Raw genomic sequence first — 23,163 nt, 5'->3', positions numbered from 1 at the left:
TCACAGTGATGGTTTTAAAAGTTTTAATTAAGATGATTAAGGATAAAACTGAATTTTATTTAAAAAAAATATGAGATAGAGAAAGTATGCAAATTGAAGATAAGGGTTTTTTTGGCATACCTGAATAATAAGGATTATAAAAGTGTCAAAATGCTAATGGTGTCTCATCTCCAGATGGTGGAATTGGTAGAGTTGCTCTTTCTTTTTCTTTGTCTTTGTCTTTGTCCAATGCCTTGTTAGTTCCATCTCTTAATTATAACCTTTTGTCTGTTAGTCAGTTAACCAGATCTCTTAATTGTGTTGCTTCTTTTTTCCCCACTTATTGTGTCTATCAAGTTTCAAGACTTCTATACCAGGGACAAAATTGGCAGTGGTACCAGACGAGGGGATTTGTACTATCTAGACAATAGGTTATCAAACGTCGAGTGGCAGCTATGCTCATCATGTTAGTGACAAGTCTTTGCAAACTAGAAACAAATATGGTTATGGCATCGCCGTTTGGGGCACCCTTCATTTGGTTATCTATGTCAGTTATTTCCTTCACTTTTTGTTGGTTATAATCTTTCTGATTTTCAGTGTGATACATGTGTGTTGGCTAAGAGTCATTGTGCTACCTTCTCTCCCACCACTTCTAGAACAAGTACTCCTTTTGCCTTGATTCATTCTGATGTTTAGGGTCCTGCTCCATAACCTACGAACAATGAAATGCGTTGGTACGTTACATTTGTTGATGATTGTACCCAGATGACTTGGATTTATTTTTTGCATCATAAGAGTGATGTGTGCACTGTATTTAAGCTGTTTTATCATATGGTATGTACTCAGTTTGACCTACGGATCAAGATCCTTCGTTCTGATAATGGAGGCGAGTATATTAATAGGAAATTGACTGAGTTTCTTCATTTACATGGTGTGCTTCATCAGACGTCTTGCTCTCATTCTCCCTAACAAAACGGGGTTGCTGAGCATAAGAACCGTCATCTACTGGAGGTTGCGCGATCTCTTTTACTTGGTGGTCATGTGCCTACTCATTTATGGGGTGATGCCTTAAGTTCTGCAGTCTATTTGCTTAACAGGGTGTCATCCAGTGTGTTGGATTTCAAATGCCCTTTGGATGTTCTTGCAGATCATTGTGCCTTACCATATGTTCTTTAGTTGGAGCCTCGAGTCTTTGGTTGTGTGGTGTATGTACACTTATATTCACATCAACGTACTAAGCTTGACCCTCGGGCTCTTGAGTGTGTTTTTGTTGGTTATGGTTCATCACAGAAGGGATACAAGTGTTATCATCATGCTTCTCAGAAATTTTATGTTTCCATGGACATCACATTTCATGAGCATGCGTTATTCTATTCTCGGGGTGTAACAGATTCTCCACTTCAGGAGGAGAGTACCGATGAAGTGAAGAATAGGGATGATATGGATTTCTTTGTGGTTTTGGTGGTCCACACACCGGCTCTAAGGCCTCCGAGACTTCTTCTGCTTCTGGTAATTCTCTTACTGATGAGGTCCATGATAGTACAATCCCTTCAAGTGAACCACTGGTCCAATCTTCTTCAGATGTTTCACATGAGGTATTATCTGATCATATTCTTGAGTCTGATCCTACTCTTGATTTGCATGTTGAACTAGTTAGCCTATTTACTCCTGAGCCAGAATCACCTAGATATGAACTTCCACCTCATTCTACCCGTGGTCAACCACCTGCCCAGTATGAGCCTGATCTTAGAGCTAAGGTAAATATTCCATTAATAACCATGTATCCTCTCATAGGTTGTCTAAGTCATATGGTTCTTTTGTGCATCAATTATCCTTCGTATCTATTCCAAATAAATTGCAGGATGCTCTAACAGATTCTAGATGGACCCGAGCTATGACATAAGAGATGGATGCTTTACATAAGAATTCCACTTGGGAGCTTGTTCCTATACCAAAAGAGAAGAAGACAGTGAGATGTAGATGAGTGTTTGCAATTAAGCATAAAGCTGATGGTTTAATCAAGAGATTCAAAGCTCGACTGGTAACTAAGGGATATACTCAATCATATGGGGTGGATTATCAGGATACATTTGCTCTTGTTACTAAACTTAATACAGTACGTGTTCTCCTATTTCTAGCAGCTAATCTTGATTGGCCTCTGTTACAATTTGATGTGAAGAATGTGTTTCTACATGGTAAACTTGAGGAAAAGGTATTTATGGATCCTCCTCCTGGTATGCTAGATTTAGAAAAGTCTGGAATGGTTTGCAAGTTGAAGAAAGCCTTGTATGGTTTAAAACAGTCCCCGAGAGCTTAGTTTGGAAGGTTTTTTAGGTCTATGAAGAACTTTGGATACAAGCAAAATAATTTTGAGCATACCTTGTTCTTAAAGCGCAAGCAGGATAAACTTACTGCCCTTATTATCTATGTGGATGATATGGTGTAAACATGTGATGATCATGAGGAAATGTTTAGATTGTAAAAATATTTGGCCATTGAATTTGAGATGAAACAACTCGGAGACCTAAAATACTATTTGGAAATTGAGGTGGCTCGATCCAATCATGGAATCTTCTTATCTCCAAGGAAGTATGTGCTTGATTTGTTGACTGAAACATGTATGCTAGCTTGTAAACATGTTGATACTCCTATTGAGCAAAATCATAAATTGTTTGAGTATTCTAATGCTTCTCCTGCTGATAAGGGAAGATATCAAAGACTTGTGGGGAGATTGATTTATTTGTCCCATACACGCCATGATATTGCCTATGTTGTGAGCATTGTAAGTCAGTTTATGTATGCTCCACTCAAGCCACATATGGATAAGGTGGAGCGAATTCTGAGAAATCTGAAATATGCTCATGGTAAGGGGTTACTATTTGCTAAAGAGCAATGCTTAGGTCCTCATGTTTGAGGACCAACCTTGTCCTCATAGCCAATCAAATAAGTCCATGATAGGGTCCACCATCCCAACTCTCTTTTCTCTCTCTCATGATGAAGCTCATTTAATTGGCCATGAGGACAAGGTTTGAGGACCCAAGCATTTTGCTTTGCTAAACATGGTCATCTTGATGCTGAGGGCTATACAGATGCAGATTGGGCAGGTTCAGCTGATAATAGACGATCTACTTTAGGGTATTTCACTTATGTTGGTGGGAATCTTGTTACTTGGAGAAGTAAGAAACATAAAATTGTAGCAAGATCTAGTGCTGAAGCTGAATATAGAGGCATGACCCATGGTGTTTATGAGCTACTTTGGTTGAGGAAATTGTTGACTGACTTGGGGTTCAAAAAAAGAAAAGAAAAAGGGCATGAATTGATATTGTGACAACAAGTCAGCAATTAGTATTGCTCATAATCCTGTTCAACATGATCGGACTAAGCATATTGAGATTGATAGACATTTTATCAAAGAGAAAACTTGAAGTTGAGATCATTAAGTTTCCATTTGTGAAGTCCGAAGATTAACTAGCAGATGTACTCACCAAGACAGTGGTTAGCAGGGTGTTGATAACTCATTTATCAAGTTGGACATGTGTGATATCTACGCACCAACTTGAGGGGGAGTGTTGGCGTGAGTCAACTAACAGGTTTAATAGGATTGATTTTGTAATTAGTAATAGAGGAATTCTTGGGATTAATTTGATTTGTAATTAATAGGGTGATGGTTGGTAAGATAGTTAACTTTGTATACTTAATTACCTTATATGTATCTTGAAACTAGGGGTGTAAATGAGCCGAGCCAAGCCGAATACCACTGTGCTCAAGCTTGGTTTGTTTTAAATTTTTCGAGCTTGAGCTTGGCTTGTTTCTTATATAAGCTGAGCTCGAACGAGCTAAAAAAATTCGAACCCGATACGAACTCGAGTTGTATCGAACTTATTTACATAATTTTTTCTAAGATATTTTATTAGTTACTATTTTCAAAAAATATTAATTTTTATCGATCATTTTCTTCTTGAAAGCATTATAATATGTTAATTTAATTTAGAGTTAATATATATTTTTAATTAAATTAGATAGGCACCAAAGACTTCTTTAAAACACCATGTAGATGAATATGGTTTCCCTGAAATACAACTATATCAAATAATTTTATCTAAACATTCATAACTTATAACATTTGCAAAAATTATCGTTAAAAGGTATTAGAATCTTAATACCAAACAATACAAAAACAAAGTAGGAAATAAAAATAGTAAGTCCTCATATAAGTTATGAAAAAGGAGGTATAAAACATATAAACTAGAAAATTCGAGCTGCTCAAGAGCTTTCCCAGCCGAACATACTAAAGCTCAAGATTGGCTTGTTTTTTTACGAGCCGAGCTTAAACAAACTAAGTTCGAGCCGAATTTGATATGAACTTGAGCTGTATCGAGCTGATTTACAGCCCTACTTGAAACATACTATTTTATACCTCCATTTAGAGAAGAATACATAATCGAAAATTCACTAAAACATTTTTCGGCAATAATGGAACGTGCAAACCCGTGGAATGAAAAAGTTAGTGATTAATTAATTTTTGTTTCAACACAATGAGAGCTACGATTGGACAAAGGCATGTGCTGGTGTTGTTTATCAACCGTATGGCATACATGTTATGTGTGTAATGCACGTTACAACTATATAAATAGTTACTTTAATTAATCGTGTAAGACAAATTTTACAATTATTGCTTGTATAAATTAATAAATAAATTGTGAGAGAAATTTGATAGGTCGTCTGAGTAGAACTGCATGCCTCTCCCTTGTAAGGCCTCCACAGCATTATTAGGAATATCCCAACACAGATCTTTTTTTTTTTTTTTTTGGGGGGTGGGGGGGTCTGATTAAGACTGCTTAGAAGTGCCCAAAACACAATCATCTTCCATACTGAGAGGAAATAGTTAAAAATGCTTTTTACCGCTATAGGATAACTTTATAGTGCGAGAGCGTTTAAATTAATTTTAAAGGAAACTTTTATGTGTTTGTAACAAAAATGTTACCAGAAAAAACGTTGTTGTATAAAAATGATTCTTAAATAAGTATGCTCTAAGTTACTGATTTTCTATTGCAGGAGATCGTTGTTTATTTTATAACAAGTTTTTTTTTTTTTTTTTTTTTTTTTTTTTTTTTTTTTTTTTTTTTTTAAGGTGGATGATTTTAGCACTCCAAAAATAACTTGGTGCACTAATATACAATTCTCACACGTAGTTGTTGGGTAACTCAGTTGGAAGGGCCGTAGAATTATCCACAATATACTCAAATTCGATCCCCTATCCCCCAACTCAAAAAATATATATATATATATATGAGGAGTGTTCTAAAACTAACTGGTTAGTAAGTTAATACGAAACTAACCATGTTTTTGGGACCACCACATAACTAATCTCATAATCCGAACCGTCAATTATTTAGGCCATACTTCAAAGATCATCATTGCAAAAAATCAATTAAATCGGAAATCATTTAGTCATTTAATTAAGACCAAATAAATAGACGATTAGTGTTTTTGATAAAAGCATATAAATAATTGTTGTTATAATCAAATGACTAAATGACTTCCAATTTTAAATATTTTTTACAGGAATGATCTTTGAAGTATGGTTTAAAAAATAGACGATTTGGATTTTGAGATTACATTGTGCGGCGAGCCCAACATGGTGGTTAGCTTTATATTAACTTGCTAATTAACCAATTAGTTTTAGAGCATTCTTGTATACATATATATACAATTCTCACACATGAGAAGTGCATAAAATTGTTTTTGGAAATGCCAAATCATCCCATTTGTTTTTCTTTATAAAATTGGGGGTCCAACTATCCAAGGCCGAAAAACAAAAAAGAACTACAAAATAACTACACGGGGAGAGATTTTATCTGTGTAACCGATACACTGCCACGTGGTGTAACAAGTATACGTGGCGGTGTATCGGTTACACAGAAAAAAATTCTCCTATAGGGGACCTAAAAACCTCAACCACTATCACAGTCTCACCTTTCTCAAATTAAAGTGGTATATCAATAAATAAAAAAGAAATATAAAAAAAATTAGTGGCAATAATGGAACGTGTAAACCCGTGGAATGAAAAAATTAGTGATTAATTAATTTTTGTTTCAACACAATGAGAGCTACGATTGGACAAAGGCATGTGCTGGTGTTGTTTATCAACTGTATGGCATACATTTTATGTGTGTAATGCACGTTACAACTATATTAATAGTTACTTTAATTAATCGTGCGTGTGTAAGACAAATTATACAATTGCTTGTATAAATTAATAAATAAATTGTGAGAGAAATTTGATAGGTCGTGTGAGTAGAAGTTGCTGCCTCTCCCTTGTAAGGCCTCCACAGCTTTATTAGGAATATATATCCCAACACAGATCTTTTTTTTTTTTTTTTTTTTTTTTGGGGGGGCCAGACTGTTTAAGACTGCTTAGAAGTGTCCAAAACACAATCATATTCGCCTCTTAAGTACTGAGAGGAAATAGTTAAAAATGTTTTTACTGCTATAGGAGAACTTTATAGTGCGAGAGCGTTTAAATGTTATAGGAAATTTTTATGTGTTTGTAACAAAAATGTTACCAGAAAAAACTTTGTTGTATAAAAATGGTTCTGATATAAGTATTCTCAAAGTTACTGATTTTTCTGTTGCAGGAGATCGTTGTTTGAGTTGTTATATTATTTTGATATGTTTATAAAAGAATAATTTTTTTTTTATTAATTTGTAGGAAGAGATGTGTAGGACAAAAAGCGAGAAAACAAAGAAAAATATTTATTTAATAATTACTCCTTTTTTTAGATTTAATTGTTAGGCCTTTGTCGAGTGATTTATAAAAATATATAAAAGTAATTTTTAGTAGGTATAAAACAAGAAAACCAAGCATATATTATATAGAAAATTAGGATTAAATACCAAATCTTAATAATTTTTTGGTATAGTATGAAGACAATATAATATTTCAATTGAACTACCAAATTTAAATGTAATTTTTTAGATTAGGTCACAAACATGTTGGCCCCTTTGATTTGAGCCTTTACCAATTGACATTTTTGTCCTTTGGCCTACATATGATGGGTGTTAGTTAAAATTTATAAAGTTTTGACAAAATTACCCTTGAGACTTTTATATTATCTTGAAAATTGGCTAATGTAGTCTCAACTTCACATTTAGTTGTGATTGTACGACACTCACAACTTCACATTTAGTTGTGATTGTACTACACTCACAACTTCAAATTTAGTTGTGACTGAACGACAGTCACATCTAAATTGTGAGACAGTTACAATTAAGTTGTGATTTAATTGAATTTTTTTTAAAAAAATTATACTACAATATAGTATAAATAGAGGTCAAAACAATACTTTTATTCAAAATAATAAATAGTATACTGGTGTGAATTGTCTCTTTCAATTTACCAAGACAGTCACAGTTAAGTTGTAACTGAATTGATTTTTTTTTTTTAAATTTTAATACAATATAGTGTAAATTAATGTAATATTTGTATTGTAATATTATTTTTATTTTTTTATTGTACTGGCATGTGATGTAATATTTGTGAATTATAATATCTTTTACTTTATTATTTTATTTGACTTTTTAACTAGTACCTAATTTAAAATGTTATTTAATTTTGATATTTAAACTAAGAAAGTTATTAAAATTTATTAGTTAAAATCAATAGACTTTATATTATAAATTTATAACGAGTTAATGGCCCAAAACAAATAATTATTTAATGGGATTTCTCAGCAAAAGCATCTTGATCGGCTGACGCACACACTTTAGCTTTGATAGGCTGGCTTACATTGCAACGAGTGAGCGTCCAATGTCTTATTTTTTTGTTTTTTGTTTTGTTTTACGATATTGTCATTGTCCAGCAGTAATAACTATTGTTACTGTGCAATAATAATAATAATAAAAATTACATAAAAATAATACTTATATGTATACTTTCAGTTTTTTTCTTACATAAATATCAAAAATTAATTAATCAACATAAAACAAAAAATTCAAACTTATAGAGTCAAAGTAACAATAGTTGTTATTGTCAAATAGTCACAATGATTGTTACTATTTGACAATAACAACAATTTCGAATGATAAAAAAATGAAAGTATGTCTTGCCGAGCGATGTAGCTTCAGTGCCTCCACGTTTTAATGTGGGCTTCTTTATCATTTATAAGGATATGGGTGAACATTTTTAACCTTGCAAACATTAGGTAAGTTAATATTATAATGACATGTGTAGTGGACTCATATATGAATCATTTACTGTAATTAATTTGCTAGGCCACTGATGTGAGAGTTAGAGACAATGAGTATATACACTCATTGCATGAAAGTTTTAATCTATGTAGACAAAGCTGGTCTTGGAGAAAGCCAAATGAGGCAATTGTCTTGGGCTCCCAAATATTTCGGGCCCCAAAATTTTGTAGACCACTTATAAATTGCATTTGCCAAAATAATGTTAGAGTACTTTTGCTAAAATTATCTCATTTAATAATAGTGTACCTTTTTTGGAAATTAATAATAGTGTACGTATAAATTAAAATAAAAAGTCAAAAACTAAAATTAAAATCCAAAACACGCGGTTTGAATAAAAAAAAGATCTATCCTGAGATGTGATTTTCAAATTTCTAGTTTTTAAATTCCTTCTTGCATGTTCGAACCACACGTAAATAAATAAATAAACATTTTATGCAAATACATATATATATGTATATACCTGACGGAGAATCTCTCTATATCTCTTATTTGGATGTCTCACCGAATTAATGTTATTATAAACATCAATCAGATATGACCTCCACCAAGGACAAGTATTCGATCACTGCATAAACCTGAACATATATGCATACATGATACATATGTATATAAAAACTGATTCAATATATATACTAGTATCTCACCCCATTATTTGCGCACTTCCAGCACACTCCTCTAATATACACTTTCTTTGGTAACAATGCATCGCATCGATGCCTCCATGCACACCATTAATGGAGCCATAGAGTTTCATGATTTCACAGAAGTCAACGGTGTCAACTTTTATCGTCATGATCATCATCATCAGTTTGATAATATTCTTATCGTCGAGGGCAGTGATCAAGATCAAAACCCAGATGTCCATTTCGATTGTGATCACAACCTTATTTGTGGCTGCAGCAGCTTAATAATGGATGATCATTACAAAATATTTGGTCCGACCACCCCTCCAGCTGCAGATTTGTTTGCTCCTTTTAGTAATGCTAATAATAATTATATCACAGCTGCAGGGTGTGGTCCAAGTATTTTGTTAAACAATGCATTCATGTTGCCAAGTTTTGAAGGGGGGTTAGTGATGGAAGGGGGTCCTGATAAAGAAGTGGTCAATATTAATAATAAGAAGAACAATAATGATATTGGGGAAGTATCTTCAGGAAGTATAGCTAAGACAAAGAGATACCTCCGTACATCAAGAACTTTGAATTCTGAGAGGTGGAGGAGGGGGAGGATGAAGGAGAAGCTCTATGAATTACGGGCCTTGGTTCCTAATATTACAAAGGTATATCTCTATTATGTGAGCCACGTGCTATTATTATTATATATATGTTCAAATGTAACTTAGGGGTTATATTAATTATATATATGCTGGTCTTTGTGAATGCATGTTCAGATGGACAAGGCCTCCATTGTTGGGGATGCTTCACAGTATATGAAAAAGCTGCAAATGCAGGCAAAGAAGCTAAAGGATGAGATTTCTGATCTTGAAGCATCCTTAGTTGGCCCAGAGACAGATGATCATGGATCTGTGGAAAACATCAGAAAGATTCCAATGGCAAACACCAATCAATCAAATTCCAAGAAAATAATTCAGGTGCAAACATTATATAACTGACATAAATTTTCATGCCATTCAAACAAATTATTAGTTAATGAGATCATCACCCACAAAAGGAAATTGTGACATTATATATATATATATATAGTAACACCAATGTTATTTATATTCTAAGTAGATGAACCTATTTCAAGTGGAGGAAAGAGGATTTTATGTGAAATTGGTGTGCGAGAAGGGGGTTGGGGTCCCTGCATCACTTTACAAGGTTCTTGAGTCTCTTACAATCTTCAATGTTCACGACTCCAACGTGACTACTGCTTTTGAGAGTTATATACTCACAACTAAATTGAATGTAAGTGTGTTTTTTTTTTTTTTTTTTAATATTATCTCAAGTTAATGATTATCTTATCTATCATCTTTCTTCTTCTATCTTTCATCTGCTATTTATTTATTTATTTATTTTTTACTATTTCATCTGACAACTGTTACGTTTAATCAAATCAGGTAAATGAGTGTAACCAGGAAGCAGTTAACTTGCCAACTTTAAGGCGTTCGTTGATTGGGGCTCTTCTCAACCAAGGATTTGAATTAGTTCATTCAACTTTTTCTTCCTGATTTCCTGCTCTCTTAGCTAAAATTAATAAAGGACACATTGTGGGGCAACTTCTTATTGTAATTTATAAAATCACCTATTTATTAAGTCTTCATTCATACATCATCATTCATCGATCATTACTTAGAATAAGTTAAATAATAGATCATTTAGATATATAATTGTGAATTGACAGAAAAAAAAAGACATAATAAATATTGAAATAAGATATATAAATAAAAAGACTAACACAATATATATTTCTAGCAAATATTGAAATTATTGTAATTTAATCTAAGGCTAATTACAAATAAGTCAATAAAATATTTTAAAATTATAAAAATAGGTCAATGAACATTTTTCTAAATTATAAAATAGTCACCATTGACCTATTTATAATAAATGAAATTATACATTTTACAAAAGAAGACATAACAAAAACTACAAATTACAACTACTGTCACTAACATCACTAACTAACGTATGAAAATTTTAATAAATTACAAAAAGGTCAATCTATGCTTACCCATCGATGATGTCAGCAATATATCATAATTTTGAAAATTACAAAAAGGTCAACAACTAACCAGAAGTTGACACATGTCAAAGTAAAAGTCAACAACAGTTTTTTTTTTCCCTTTCTCCATTTTTACCTACAACAACGTGTAATTTTTTTTTTTTTCCCTTTCTCCTTTTTTTACCTCTAGCATTGTGTAACTTTTTTTTTTTTACTTGCAGCAACGTGTAACATATTAGACACTGTGTGATAGTTATTGATTTGAAATCAATAATTTTATGACAGATACTAAAAATCAGTATCTGTAAAAGCCTAAACAGATACTGAAACTGATAATGTTACAGATATACTGAAACATATACTAAAACAGATACTATAAATCTGTGTGACAGTATATGTTTTAGTAAATTGACAGTTTCTATTTCAGTAAATTGACAGTATCTATTTCAGTATCTGTGTGACAGTGTATGTTTCAATATATATGTGACAGTATCTATTTTAGTATTTATGTGACATTGTTTGTTTCAGTATCAGTGTAACAATGTTTGTTTTAGTATCAATGTCACACATATACTAAAGTAGATACAATCACACATATACTGAAACAGTTATTATAAATCTGTTTTAATATCTGTGTGACAGTGTCCATTTTAGTATCTGTGTGAGAGAGAAAGACAAACTGCAAAAGGATAATGAAAATCAGAAAACACATTATAGTACAGCTTAACATGTTCTCTTGCAAAAAGTTTTTCGTAATTGTATGTTCAATACCTCAACTTACATATGTGTTTCTTTTTTCAGTGAATGTCGCTCCAAACGTGAAATGCCATCGTTGTATCCCCATGCTAGAGGCATATTGTATGCACTGAAGGAAAAGGGAATTGATCTTGCCATCGCTTTTAGGTCACCAACTTCAGATATAGCAAAGACATTTCTTGACAAATTAATTAAGCATCAAGTCAATGTTTGTAGCCCAGGTGAGACAGCAGAACACCATTTTCTTTTTCCCTCTGGATGATATTTTTACTAAAATTTCATTTATGTTTATTTTATTCAATTTTTATTAAGAGAGTTGTCCAAAGGCCCAAAGGTGTACTGAACTGTAGTACACTTTAGACAATTTTTTTTTCTTGAAAACAATTATCTGATTAAGCAGGAGATCTTTTGAAGTTGGACACACAAGACAGATCATTTTCAAAGAATTCATTCAAGGATAACTCAATGCTTTTCTTTGATGACGAGAACAGAAACATCCCCTATAACTGAATTATATAAAGAGGCTGGTCAATGAAATCACCTGGCTGCATCTCACATGCATCACCGCCTCAAAACCTTGAGGCCTTGTGACATTCCATCTAAGATCATTGTAGAGCTTTGCAGGATCGGAAAGAGCTTAGAAGGGGTAATAATAGTAAACCTGAAAGATAGAGGAAAACATGGAACATTGTAGAGGCAGAGGCAAATTCATTGATTCTCTGCAAACATGGAACAATGGGCTGGGCCCGCACCTACTGCCCAAAGTGTAATTATGAAAATTAAAACAATGGGCTTAAAACAAATTAAAAAAAAAAAATCAGTAATAGGTTGGGGACCATAGCGTTATTGATCAAAATGTAATTTTTCAAATTATATAATTGACTAAAATGAGATAGCAAATTATATATTGACCTTTCTGTAATTTACAAATTATTTATTGACTTATATGTAATTTTCTATTTAATCTAATGGTTAAATAATTTTCGATGTGAGAATTCCTTCCTAATGCAATCCAATTATATGAACTATTAATTTCTATTATCCTCATTCAAGAATTATCGATACAAAATATCAACAAATTCAAGTTCATTTAATTATATAATCGCGAATAAATACATAGTGTTGTAAATATCATTATTTATGTGGTTATTTATTATCATGTTTAATATTTATCTCTTGTATTTATCTAGAGCAAATTGTATAGATAATTAAGAGGAGTCCGATTCAATGTAAAGGACTAATCCCTGGTCATCCAAGAGCCTATAAATAGAGGCTTTATGTGAATGAAAAATATACTCTGAATTCTCCCTACTTCTCTATTCTCTCTTGTTCTCTTTACATTTCTTTTATTTTATAATATGTTATGAGCACAAAACTTCTCTGATTCTGGGCTAACGAATGAATTTTCAATGAGAGGCGGCATAAGCTTATTCATCATTGGCAATCATCGTGATCTTTCGTTTTTGCTATCGTAATTTTATTGCTGATTGCATATTTGTTCTTTTCATTGTTTCAATCACACATCTTTACTGCATGTTTGCTACTACAATCTTTGAACCGCATATCTAGCCATATTCATACACTTGTAAGACATTCACGTATTTCGATATAGCATAACATATGCTTTATGATTCAATTGTTCTAGATCATCTCTTAAAATAAAGGCATAAATTCAATTTAGACACATAACTATATAAGCTATTTCAACGGGGTCCATGAATTTTAAAATATTTCAAATATACACCCGATCTATTATCTAAATTGAAAAATGAATTTTTGTCCATTGATTTGTTGAGAGATCAGTTAAATGACAGCTTGGCTTTTGCTGACCGGGATTAATTGGCGACGTGGCGCTATCTCAGCACACATTTCCCGCCAAATGAGCCACACGGGCCCACAATTTAATAATAATAGAGAGAGAGAGAGTTTGTGGGCCCATGTCAGGGGTTAGGTGGACCCGTGTCGCTCATTTCCTGCCAAATGAGCGACACAGGTCCACCTAACCCCTGACACGGGTCCACAAACTCATCATCTCTTTCTTGCTCGTTGAACACAAGTGAGAGATTTATATTCGAATTTAGGGGAAAACGTAATGTTTTTTGGAGACTAAATGGTCAGGAGAACATTCAACGAGCGGGAAAGAGGTGATGGGTATGTGGGCCCATGTCAAGTGGACATGTGTTGCTCATTTGGCGGGAAATGTATGCTGAGTTGGTGCCACGTCGTTAATTAATCCCCGTTAACAAAAGGTAAGCTGACATTTAACTGATCTCTCAATAAATTGATGGACGAAATTTCATTTTTCAATTTACATAATAAATCAGGTGTATATTTGAAATATTTGAAAGTTCGTGGACCCCGTTGAAATAGCATATATAGTTATGTGTCTAAATTGAATTTATGCCTAAAATAAACTACTACAACTTAATATATATATATATATATATAGGTGCATCATAAAAAAGGAGTTATATGTATTATCATGCCAACCGATTACAATTGTGTTTTGCTAATTTGATATAATTTATGTGCAGTACTTTTTATACGAGGCATAAGCTTATATATTATTTTTATTTGATACTCACGATTCATATAATAGCTTTTCAGATTGATGAGCACTACCTTTTTCTATTTGATTAATCAGATACCTTATTATGTTATTATGTTATTTAACAACTATATAAGGATATCATAATTGATTTTTACTTGATTCTTAATTCTCATAAATTCAATTAAGGGCTAGAAGATCCTTAATTTTCATAAAATTAATTAAGGACTAGAAGATTCTTAATTATCACAAAAGTCATCAAGACCAGAAGTTCTTTGATCATCAAATTCAATTGAGGGCCTAGATAAGGCCAAAGTGCTTCAGTTTTTGTACAGTAAAATGAGTGCTATATGTTCCTAAATTCCTAATAATAAAAGGAGGGCCTGAAGTTCCTCAATTTTATGTTATACAATTAAATAAGATAAGGACCTGAAGTTTCTTAATTATTACTTAACATACAAGGACCTAAAGTTCCTTGACCCCTACAAGGACCTGAAGTTCCTTGATCCATACAAAGGTTTTAAGTTTCCAATACCTATTTTGAAAACCATAGTTCTAATGGGTACCAAAATTTCGAACCTGAAGTTTCGAATATATCAAAATTGATGAACCTACAATTCAAGGATCATAATATTATGAACTTGAAGTTTCATAATTAATATGATTATATTATATGAATTTTCTTATGCAATTTTAATGTCAGTATTATTTTAATTATGTTTATGTTCCACTATTTGTTCTATATTATTTATTCATACATAAATAAGATAAGGGCCTGAAGTTCTTTATTCTCAACATTATAAAGACTCGAAGTTCTTTGACCTTAATTATTATAAGGGTCTGAAATTCCTTATCATATGATCCAATCGAAACCTGAAGTTTCCCGATCCAATCGAAACCTGAAGTTTCATGATGATTGGTCAATATTGGAACCATATGCAATGAAGTACACGTTCAATGATAATGCAAATATTACATATTCGATCATTGATGTCTTAATATTGCTATGCACTCGGTTTTGCTTTATATATGATATACACAATGATTATCATATATTATATTAGGACCTGAAGCTCCTTGATTTTGATTATTCATATAATTATACGAATATCTGAAGTTCTTCCATTTTTATGAGAACCCTAAGTTCTTTGGTTCTTATCATGTGATCAAATCATAATCTTTAAGTGTCTTGTTTTTATTATATATAATAAAGACTCGAAGTTTTTCAATCTTTATCCAGTCGTGTAACTAAATGAGAACCTGAAGTTTCTCAATCTCTATATACAAATTATGACCCGAAGTTTGTTGATTCATTTTATTGGAACCAGAAGTTTCCATAGTCTATTTTAATGCAATGTTTTACAATTAATTTCTGCTTTAATTTAATCGTTCTATTTATTTCCTTATTTTAATTCTTAACTATGCATTATTCTTTTTATGTCCTAAACATCGAACATGAAGCTTCGAGTATAGATATAATTCTGAAATTGAAATTCTAATTACTATAGCCTCAACCTTAGTACAAAATATAAAGAAAATATATGAAATTCTAATTGAAATTGAAATTGAGCAAATTATTTTGGCATGAAGTTCAAAATATATGAATCTTGTTAAGAACCAGAAGTTCTAACATAGTACAGACATAAAGAAAATAAGGACTTGAAGTCTACATATGAACTTGAAGTTCAAAGCTCGAACATTTTAGACTTGAAAGTTTTAAATTAAATTTATGCCCATGTTTTGATTCTGGAACTTGAAGTTTCAGAAATATATTAATGTGGACATGATGTTCATGTTATGACTTTTGAGGAGCAAATATTTAGAACCTGAAGTTCTAACCTACTCCAAATTTGAGGTTTTGGGAATACATGAGAACATATTATCTGTATTTTGCCAATATTGATTAAACTAGAAGTTCAGATCTATAAATATTAGATGTTGTACATTGTTAATTAATTCTTTTCATTATGTACACTAGTTGGCTATATCATTTTCTTTATATAGAACCTGAAGTTCTAAATCTTTGATTTATACTGTATTTATGCCTCCTATCACGGAATGGAGAGATCAAATTTATAAAGAAATTGATATTCTAACACATACAACGTGAAGCTCCTTATTCCTTGATTTTATTTAAAACCTGAGAAATTTGAAGTTCATGAAAAATAGGATCAGGATATGTAGTTCTACATTAAACAGTCAAATAAGAACTTGAAGTTCTTTGACTTTTTGTTCCTTTATCAGAAGTAGATGAAAATTGGAGATGCGATAGAACCTAATGTTCTTATGATTTGATTAAAATTTGTAGTTCAATGTGCATTACTTAATCAAGTCAGAACCTGAAGTTCCTTGATTTTCATGCTTATTGTTATAGAATCAAATTGAACCAGAAGTTCTTTGATCTATCATTCCATGATTCAGAATTCAAATTTTTCATAACTCCATAATTTTTCTTATGAACTTGAAGTTCTTGATTAAGTTTAGATTAAGCAGAAAACCTTTATTCATATGAGATTGTAGTTCTATACTTTAACAAGATTTAAGAATCCGAAGTTCTGCTTATATTTTGTATAGAAACTTGAAGTTTCATAGCTTTTAATGAACTCGAAAGTTTCATAACTTCAATTTAGAACATATTGGCATATATGTTCATAGTTGTTTATAATTAATTTATTGATTCTTATTATAACTTAAAGTTAGATGCCGAAGAATTATTTGAAACCAGAAGTTTCATATACCTACATGAGCATTGCAAACCTGATTATGCTTCGTCTTTATATCACCTGAAGTTATATAAGCAATTGAGTTTGTATAACCACTCACTCTATTGATTTTTATATATGCACTTATGAAAATTTTCCTTCCGTTAGGGGGAGAAATGACCGTTCCTGAAGAACGATGTGAAATAGCATAATATGCATATACTAGTCTTTTTCATACCATTCAATATGAGAATGAAATATGAATGAGAATATATATATATAAGAATGATAATGCAAATTTAGTGAATGCATTTATTCGAAAGCTAGATGCATATATTTACTACGAAACAGAAAAGTCATATATGGAAGTTTTGTATATGCCAACATAGATTGATGTCTTAACATGATAGTCCATCAATTTGGCATAAAATGGTTTATTGCACGCCTTGAAGCGTGACAAATCTATAGGTTCCAAAGTTTAGCTCCCCAGAAGTGGAGAGTATACGAAATGGTCCACACAAGCCCAATTAATTAAATTTAAAGATCCACATTCTGTATACAAATAATCCTAGAAGAGATGATAGTCCTTGAAGAGACTATAAAAGCCCCTAAAGAGGCATGTGTACCGATTACAAAGATATATATATTTATATCTAATGCATGCAAATGAGAATTGTGAGATTGTTGATATAATGATGATATATTTTGTTTATAGTAGCTACTAAAAATCATCATGAGCTATAATAATGTGGAACCACGTTTACTATAAATGTCGACAAAATTAAATGATTGGCCAAACTGGAAAGAGGCAATTCCAGTAGAATTGAACATCATTATAAACGTAGAATAATGAGAACCTATAGTCCAAACACCAAAGATGTTAACCCTGAAGGTTATAGAGTGTTTGAAATAAAGTGAATGAAATCACTATTTATAATGGCACAAAGTTTCTCTAAAGAAACATGGGATTGTGGTTATATATTCTCCTGTTATAAATGCAACCGCATTTTAACAAATTTAGTAAATTTAATGTGTTCATTGCATATAAAGAAAACCTTTAAAGATTATGAAATGCCTAAAGCATATCGCCAAAAGCGATTTCCTATAAGATATAGGACAAATTACTAAATCAAATCCCAAATTGAATGTGTCATGAAATATTAAGTGCTTGAATCAAATCCTTGAAGGATTGAAAGAGCCTGAAGCTCAAAATATGTACTCAACTTTAATACTATGAATATGGTCAAAATTGTCTCATTGAGTACTTTGATTTGAATCTGAATTCGAAAATTGTTGCAACATATTCAAACTTTTGAAAGAAGTTATGAATTAATTGAGGCCCCTGAAGAGCTCATAAGATTATTGAATGTTTGAATATTGGATTTGATATAAATGACCTTGGGAAATGAAAATAGTGTCTCGAGCTGCAGATCGAATACTGTACTAGTGAAATTCTTATGCCTAACGGTTATTCAATCTATTGGCACTAAGAATGATTATTTGCTTCCTAAAGAAGATGGAAGAGAGATCTTTGGTCCATAAACACCATATTTTAATGTGCCTTATTCAACTTAGCACAATGCAGTAGACTGAATATAGCATCGGTGATTGTGTCATGTAATTTTTCCAATACTCAAAGTATTTTCATAATAATTCATCTCTTTTATAGAGAATTTTTTTCTAACCACTTTATTTAGTGGAATTATATTTTGTTAGTATTGCTATAACCTCAACAGAATTTCAACATATGATAACAAGCTTATATCCCCTGATAGTATAGAAGCCATGTTCATATAAGCATTGCCAAACTCCACTCTATAGAAGATGGCATGTGAGATATTATTATTTGCTGGATTATTGAGCCAGTCAAATTAAAGCTTGTTGTTATTAGGGGGAGCATTCAACCATTTTGCGTGCTGTACTCTTTTCCCTTCTATTAGGTTTTTGTCCCACTGGATTTTTCCTAGCAAGGTTTTAATGAGGCAAAGCGCATCCAACATTGTATCAGTAATATTGCAAAAGTTGCACTCTTTTTCCTTCACTCTGGTTTTGTCCCATTAAGTTTTTCAAGCAAGATTTTAACGAGACAACCTTTATTGATTGGAGAAACATATCAACATCAGGAGGAGCGTGCCATCAAGCATCGTACTCTTTTTCCTTCATCCAAGGTTTTTTTGTCTCATTGGGTTTTCCTGGCAAGATTTTAATGAGGCAGTGCCGCACGCCCATCATAGTTATCAGAAACATATGAAGATTGTACTTTTTTTCTTAGCTAGTCTTTTTCTCATAGAGTTATGGCAAGTAAGGTTTTTTAATGAGGCAATTGTCATTGATCAATGGACACCCAAGGGGGAGTGTTGTAAATATCATTATTTATGTGGCTATCCATTATCATGTTTAATATTTATCTTTTGTATTTATCTAGAGCAAATTGTATAGATAATTAAGAGGAGTTCAGTTCAATGTAAATGGCTAATCCTTGGTCATCCAAGAGCCTATAAATACACAGGCCTTATGTGAATGAAAAATATACTCTAAATTCTCCCTACTTCTCTATTCTCTCTTGTTCTCTCTACATTTCTTTTATTTTATAACACATAGTACTACATTGTGTTTTTCGTTTTGTTGAATTTTCTAGTACTTTTATATGAATAATCCTTGAGGAAATTTCCGTGAAATGCTCATTCTAATTAATTAAGATGTGCGGTGTAATGGAGTAGGGCTCAATTTGTGCCAGGTGTATTTGTTGAATTAAAATCTTCTTCAATTGGTTGATATATTTTTAACAAATTCCAATAGTCCTATTAATTTTTAATGGTCCACAATCTAATAAGCTTAAAATCAAATCCCTAATAAGAAGCCCGGCCATAATAACCAAACACTTAATTTCTTAAAGAACCAAGTCTATATACTATGTTGATTAAATAATAATAATAAAAAGGTCTATATATATATATATATATATATATATATATATATATATATACTATGAAGCAGATACCCAAGTACTCTCAAATTAATAAGACCAAAACTTAATTCTCTTACCCTTGATTTTCCATTCTACTCAAGTTAATTAGGACTTGGCCCAAGAAGCCCATATTTCCTTTTTTTTTTTTTTTTTTTTTGCCAATAGCCCATATTTCTTTTTAACTTTGATCATGATGTGCAATTAGGCATAATATTAAGAAGCCGTAAACCCATTTTGGGCTTGGGAATGGATTTGAGATTCTATTTCCATATTTGGTAAGCACGTTGATGATATATGTGTTATATTTTACAAGAGTATGTTGTTCCCATAAAAGGTGAATTTGAAAGCCTTTGACCCCCTTGGGTTTGCTATTCTCTATTACTTGGGAAAGCATGTATTGTGGGTACTTATTACCAAATGCCCTCTATAAAAATTGAAAAATTATTTTAAACATAATAAATGAGGGTGTTATTAAAAAACAAATTTTGATTCTTTTTTTTTTTGCCACAAAATTTTAATTCTTATTATTGCACAAATCAAACATGGGAATGGTAATAATTTCTTGGTTACCATCATTTACAGACAATGTAATGGAAACTATGCATTCTTATTGTATAACATTCCTAAGGCCTTCTACAATGGGGATCCCCAAATACTCAATACCCAAATCAATTTTGGGGATCAAAAAGTGTAAAAATATAGATTTTTGGGATCATTAACACAATGGTGTTGAGGCCCAAATATGATGATATTAATATTTAACTCATTTACTTAATCTTAAAATTGATTAAGTGCCCGTTAATTAAATATTTAAAATATTTTATGATTAAGAATATTATATCATTGTTAATAATTTAATTAGCTCTTCAAAATGACACCAATATTAATATATTAATATTAAAATATTAAAAACGTTAAATACAATACAATTTATTTCATTTCACAATACAAACACATAAACTAAACCACAAACACATGATCTAAACAACATTGACCCTTCAAGCATGCGGTGCGCCTCCCGCTTGGATCCATATGTGCTTAATCAAATTTTCCTTCAAGTCTTCATTCACACGCCTATTCCTAATCAAATTACGATGGACATTCTTCTCAGGTAAAGATGATGGAGGCCCACCTTGTATGCTTGGTTCCACACCATCATACTCTGATTCTGCCCTTCTAATAGCCTCTTCCACGTTAAACTCATGTTAGGCTGGATCATCTTGCTGTCGCTTATCATCGACAATCATATTGTGCAATATTATGCACGCTTTCATGATATAACTCATATCATCCATATCCTAATAATGAGCGGGTCGTTTGATAATCTGCCATCGGGCTTTTAAAATCCTAAACGCCCTCTCCACATCCTTACGAAAGCCCTCTTGTTTCCTCGCAAACAACCTGTGAGGTTCCGAAACTAGATTGCGTATTGATGAAATTAGAGTCACCCACTTGGGGTAGATCCCGTCAGCAAGATAGTATGAGATTTCAAATTCCACATCATTGACACTGTATTTCACCCTGTGGGCTCTTCCAGATATCTCCTAATCAAAAAGGTGTGAACAGTCCAACACGGTAATGTCATTGTTAGAACCCGAAAATCCGAAGTTTGCATGCCAAATCCACGTGTCGTATGAGGCAACTGCTTCCAAAATAACGGTAGGTGTATGATAGTTCCTACGATAGTGAGCTTGCTCAACCATGGGGCAATTTTGCCACACCCAGTGCATGCAGTCTAAGCTTCCAATCATTCTTGGAAATCCTCTCTGGCGCCCCTTTCGCATAGGTCTTCTCATATCCTCCAAGTTAGGTCTGCGAAGATACTCTTCCTCATAGACGTGGGTGATGGCTCGACAGAACTTATATAGTGCATCCTTTATGGTGCCCTGGCTAATGGTTAGTAGCTCTGCAACCCCATCGAGGGGTTGGCCATACGCCATCACTCTCAATGCTACAGTCACATTCTGATGGGGTGTGCAACCAAGTCTACCGAGGGCATCTGGCCTGGATTGGAACCAATCATCATGGAGGCACACATCGTTCAGAATCTTGTTGAATATGGGTTGATGCATACAAAAGCGTCTCCAAAACGTCACTGTGTCTTCTATCGGTGCAGGGATGAAGTAATTCTACATCAGCCTCCCGTGAGCGCCTTCCCTATCCCGACGTGTGTAACACCAACGAGAACATGTATCATCGTGACGTGGACGTGGGGCGACTACTTATTGCCCCATGGACATAATTACACACTCCATTAGCCTTCTTCCTTCCTTTACCTTCTCGTAACTAGTATCGGAATCGTCATACTCGATCTCGAGAAGACTCGAAGATGACGACGAAGACAATGCGTAGTTGAAAGAATTCATCGAAGTTTTGATTGGATGATAAATTATCCTGAATAGATAAAAACTATATGAATTTTAATGGACGAAGTTATCACAACTATGTGAATAATCATATCATGCAGGGTTAGTGAATAGTCATATCATGCAAGGTTAGTGAATAGTCACTTTATGCAGGGTAAGTGAATAGTCACTTCATGCAAGGTGTGAAAATAGTCACTTTATGCAGGGTAAGTGAATAGTCATATCATGCAGGATACGTGAATAGTCACTTCAAATCCACTACATAATTCAAATCCTACCGGTAGAAGAATAGTCACTTTAAACATAATAATTCAAATCATAAACATAATTTAACTCTGAAGCATAATAAAAACATAATTTAACTCTCAGACATTATAAAAACATAATTCAAATCTCAGACATAATAAAAATATAATTCAAATCCACTAATTATTTGGAGGGTACCCTGGGTATGACTGGTTGAGGTCGGTCATATCCGGGTAGTACCCGGCTGAACTAGAGGTAGCACGTGCATGTCTTCTTGCAATTATTTCAGCTTGCTTTGATCCCCAATACTCTCTGTGCATGTCATTCATGTTTGTCAAGTCTTTGTCCATAATCTGACCTTCCTCCCACTATATCGCCATCTCAAGCTTCACCTGTTCTCTTGCTTCCCTCGCCTTTTCTCTTGCTTCCTTAGCCCTTTCTCTTGCTTCTCATGCCATGTCTCTTGCCATTTCTCTTTCTTGCCTCGCCCTTTCTCTGTCATGTCTCATTTCCTCAGCTACACGTGACCTATCATTATATTTGTCAATTGCCTCCAACATATGAATTTGGCGGGGATCAGCTGCCTTGGCCCGTTTTGCTTTATTTCTTCCTAGTGGCTTTGGGCGTGATGGGCCTACCGGTTTCCATGATGGTGCGTCATCATCTATATCAAAGCAAGTCTCA

General features: G+C 32.8%; 2 protein-coding genes across 2 annotated transcripts; one reads left to right on the top strand and one right to left on the bottom strand.

Moving 5' to 3' along the window:
- Positions 1 to 8,929: 8,929 nt before the first annotated feature.
- Positions 8,930 to 10,399, top strand: LOC147298905 (transcription factor FER-LIKE IRON DEFICIENCY-INDUCED TRANSCRIPTION FACTOR-like). The gene is made up of 4 exons (XM_086228936.1): positions 8,930 to 9,508; positions 9,620 to 9,820; positions 9,963 to 10,136; positions 10,289 to 10,399. Exons 1-4 carry the CDS (start codon positions 8,930 to 8,932, stop codon positions 10,397 to 10,399), a joined length of 1,065 nt encoding a protein of 354 aa, XP_086085062.1.
- A 10,766-nt stretch (positions 10,400 to 21,165) lies between these two features.
- On the bottom strand, positions 21,166 to 22,829 carry LOC147298904 (uncharacterized). The gene is made up of 5 exons (XM_086228922.1): positions 22,678 to 22,829; positions 22,144 to 22,261; positions 21,942 to 22,024; positions 21,526 to 21,871; positions 21,166 to 21,411 (listed from the first exon to the last, which is right to left on the bottom strand). The coding sequence occupies exons 1-5, from the start codon at positions 22,827 to 22,829 to the stop codon at positions 21,166 to 21,168; spliced, it is 945 nt and encodes a 314-aa protein (XP_086085048.1).
- Between the last annotated feature and the right edge of the window lie 334 nt (positions 22,830 to 23,163).

Source organism: Dryas octopetala, chromosome 1 (assembly GCF_963921425.1).
Source record: "Dryas octopetala chromosome 1, drDryOcto1.1, whole genome shotgun sequence".
Taxonomy (NCBI): domain Eukaryota; kingdom Viridiplantae; phylum Streptophyta; class Magnoliopsida; order Rosales; family Rosaceae; genus Dryas; species Dryas octopetala.
The sequence above is the reverse complement of the archived record's forward strand: the minus strand, read 5'-3'. Positions and strand labels throughout refer to the sequence as shown.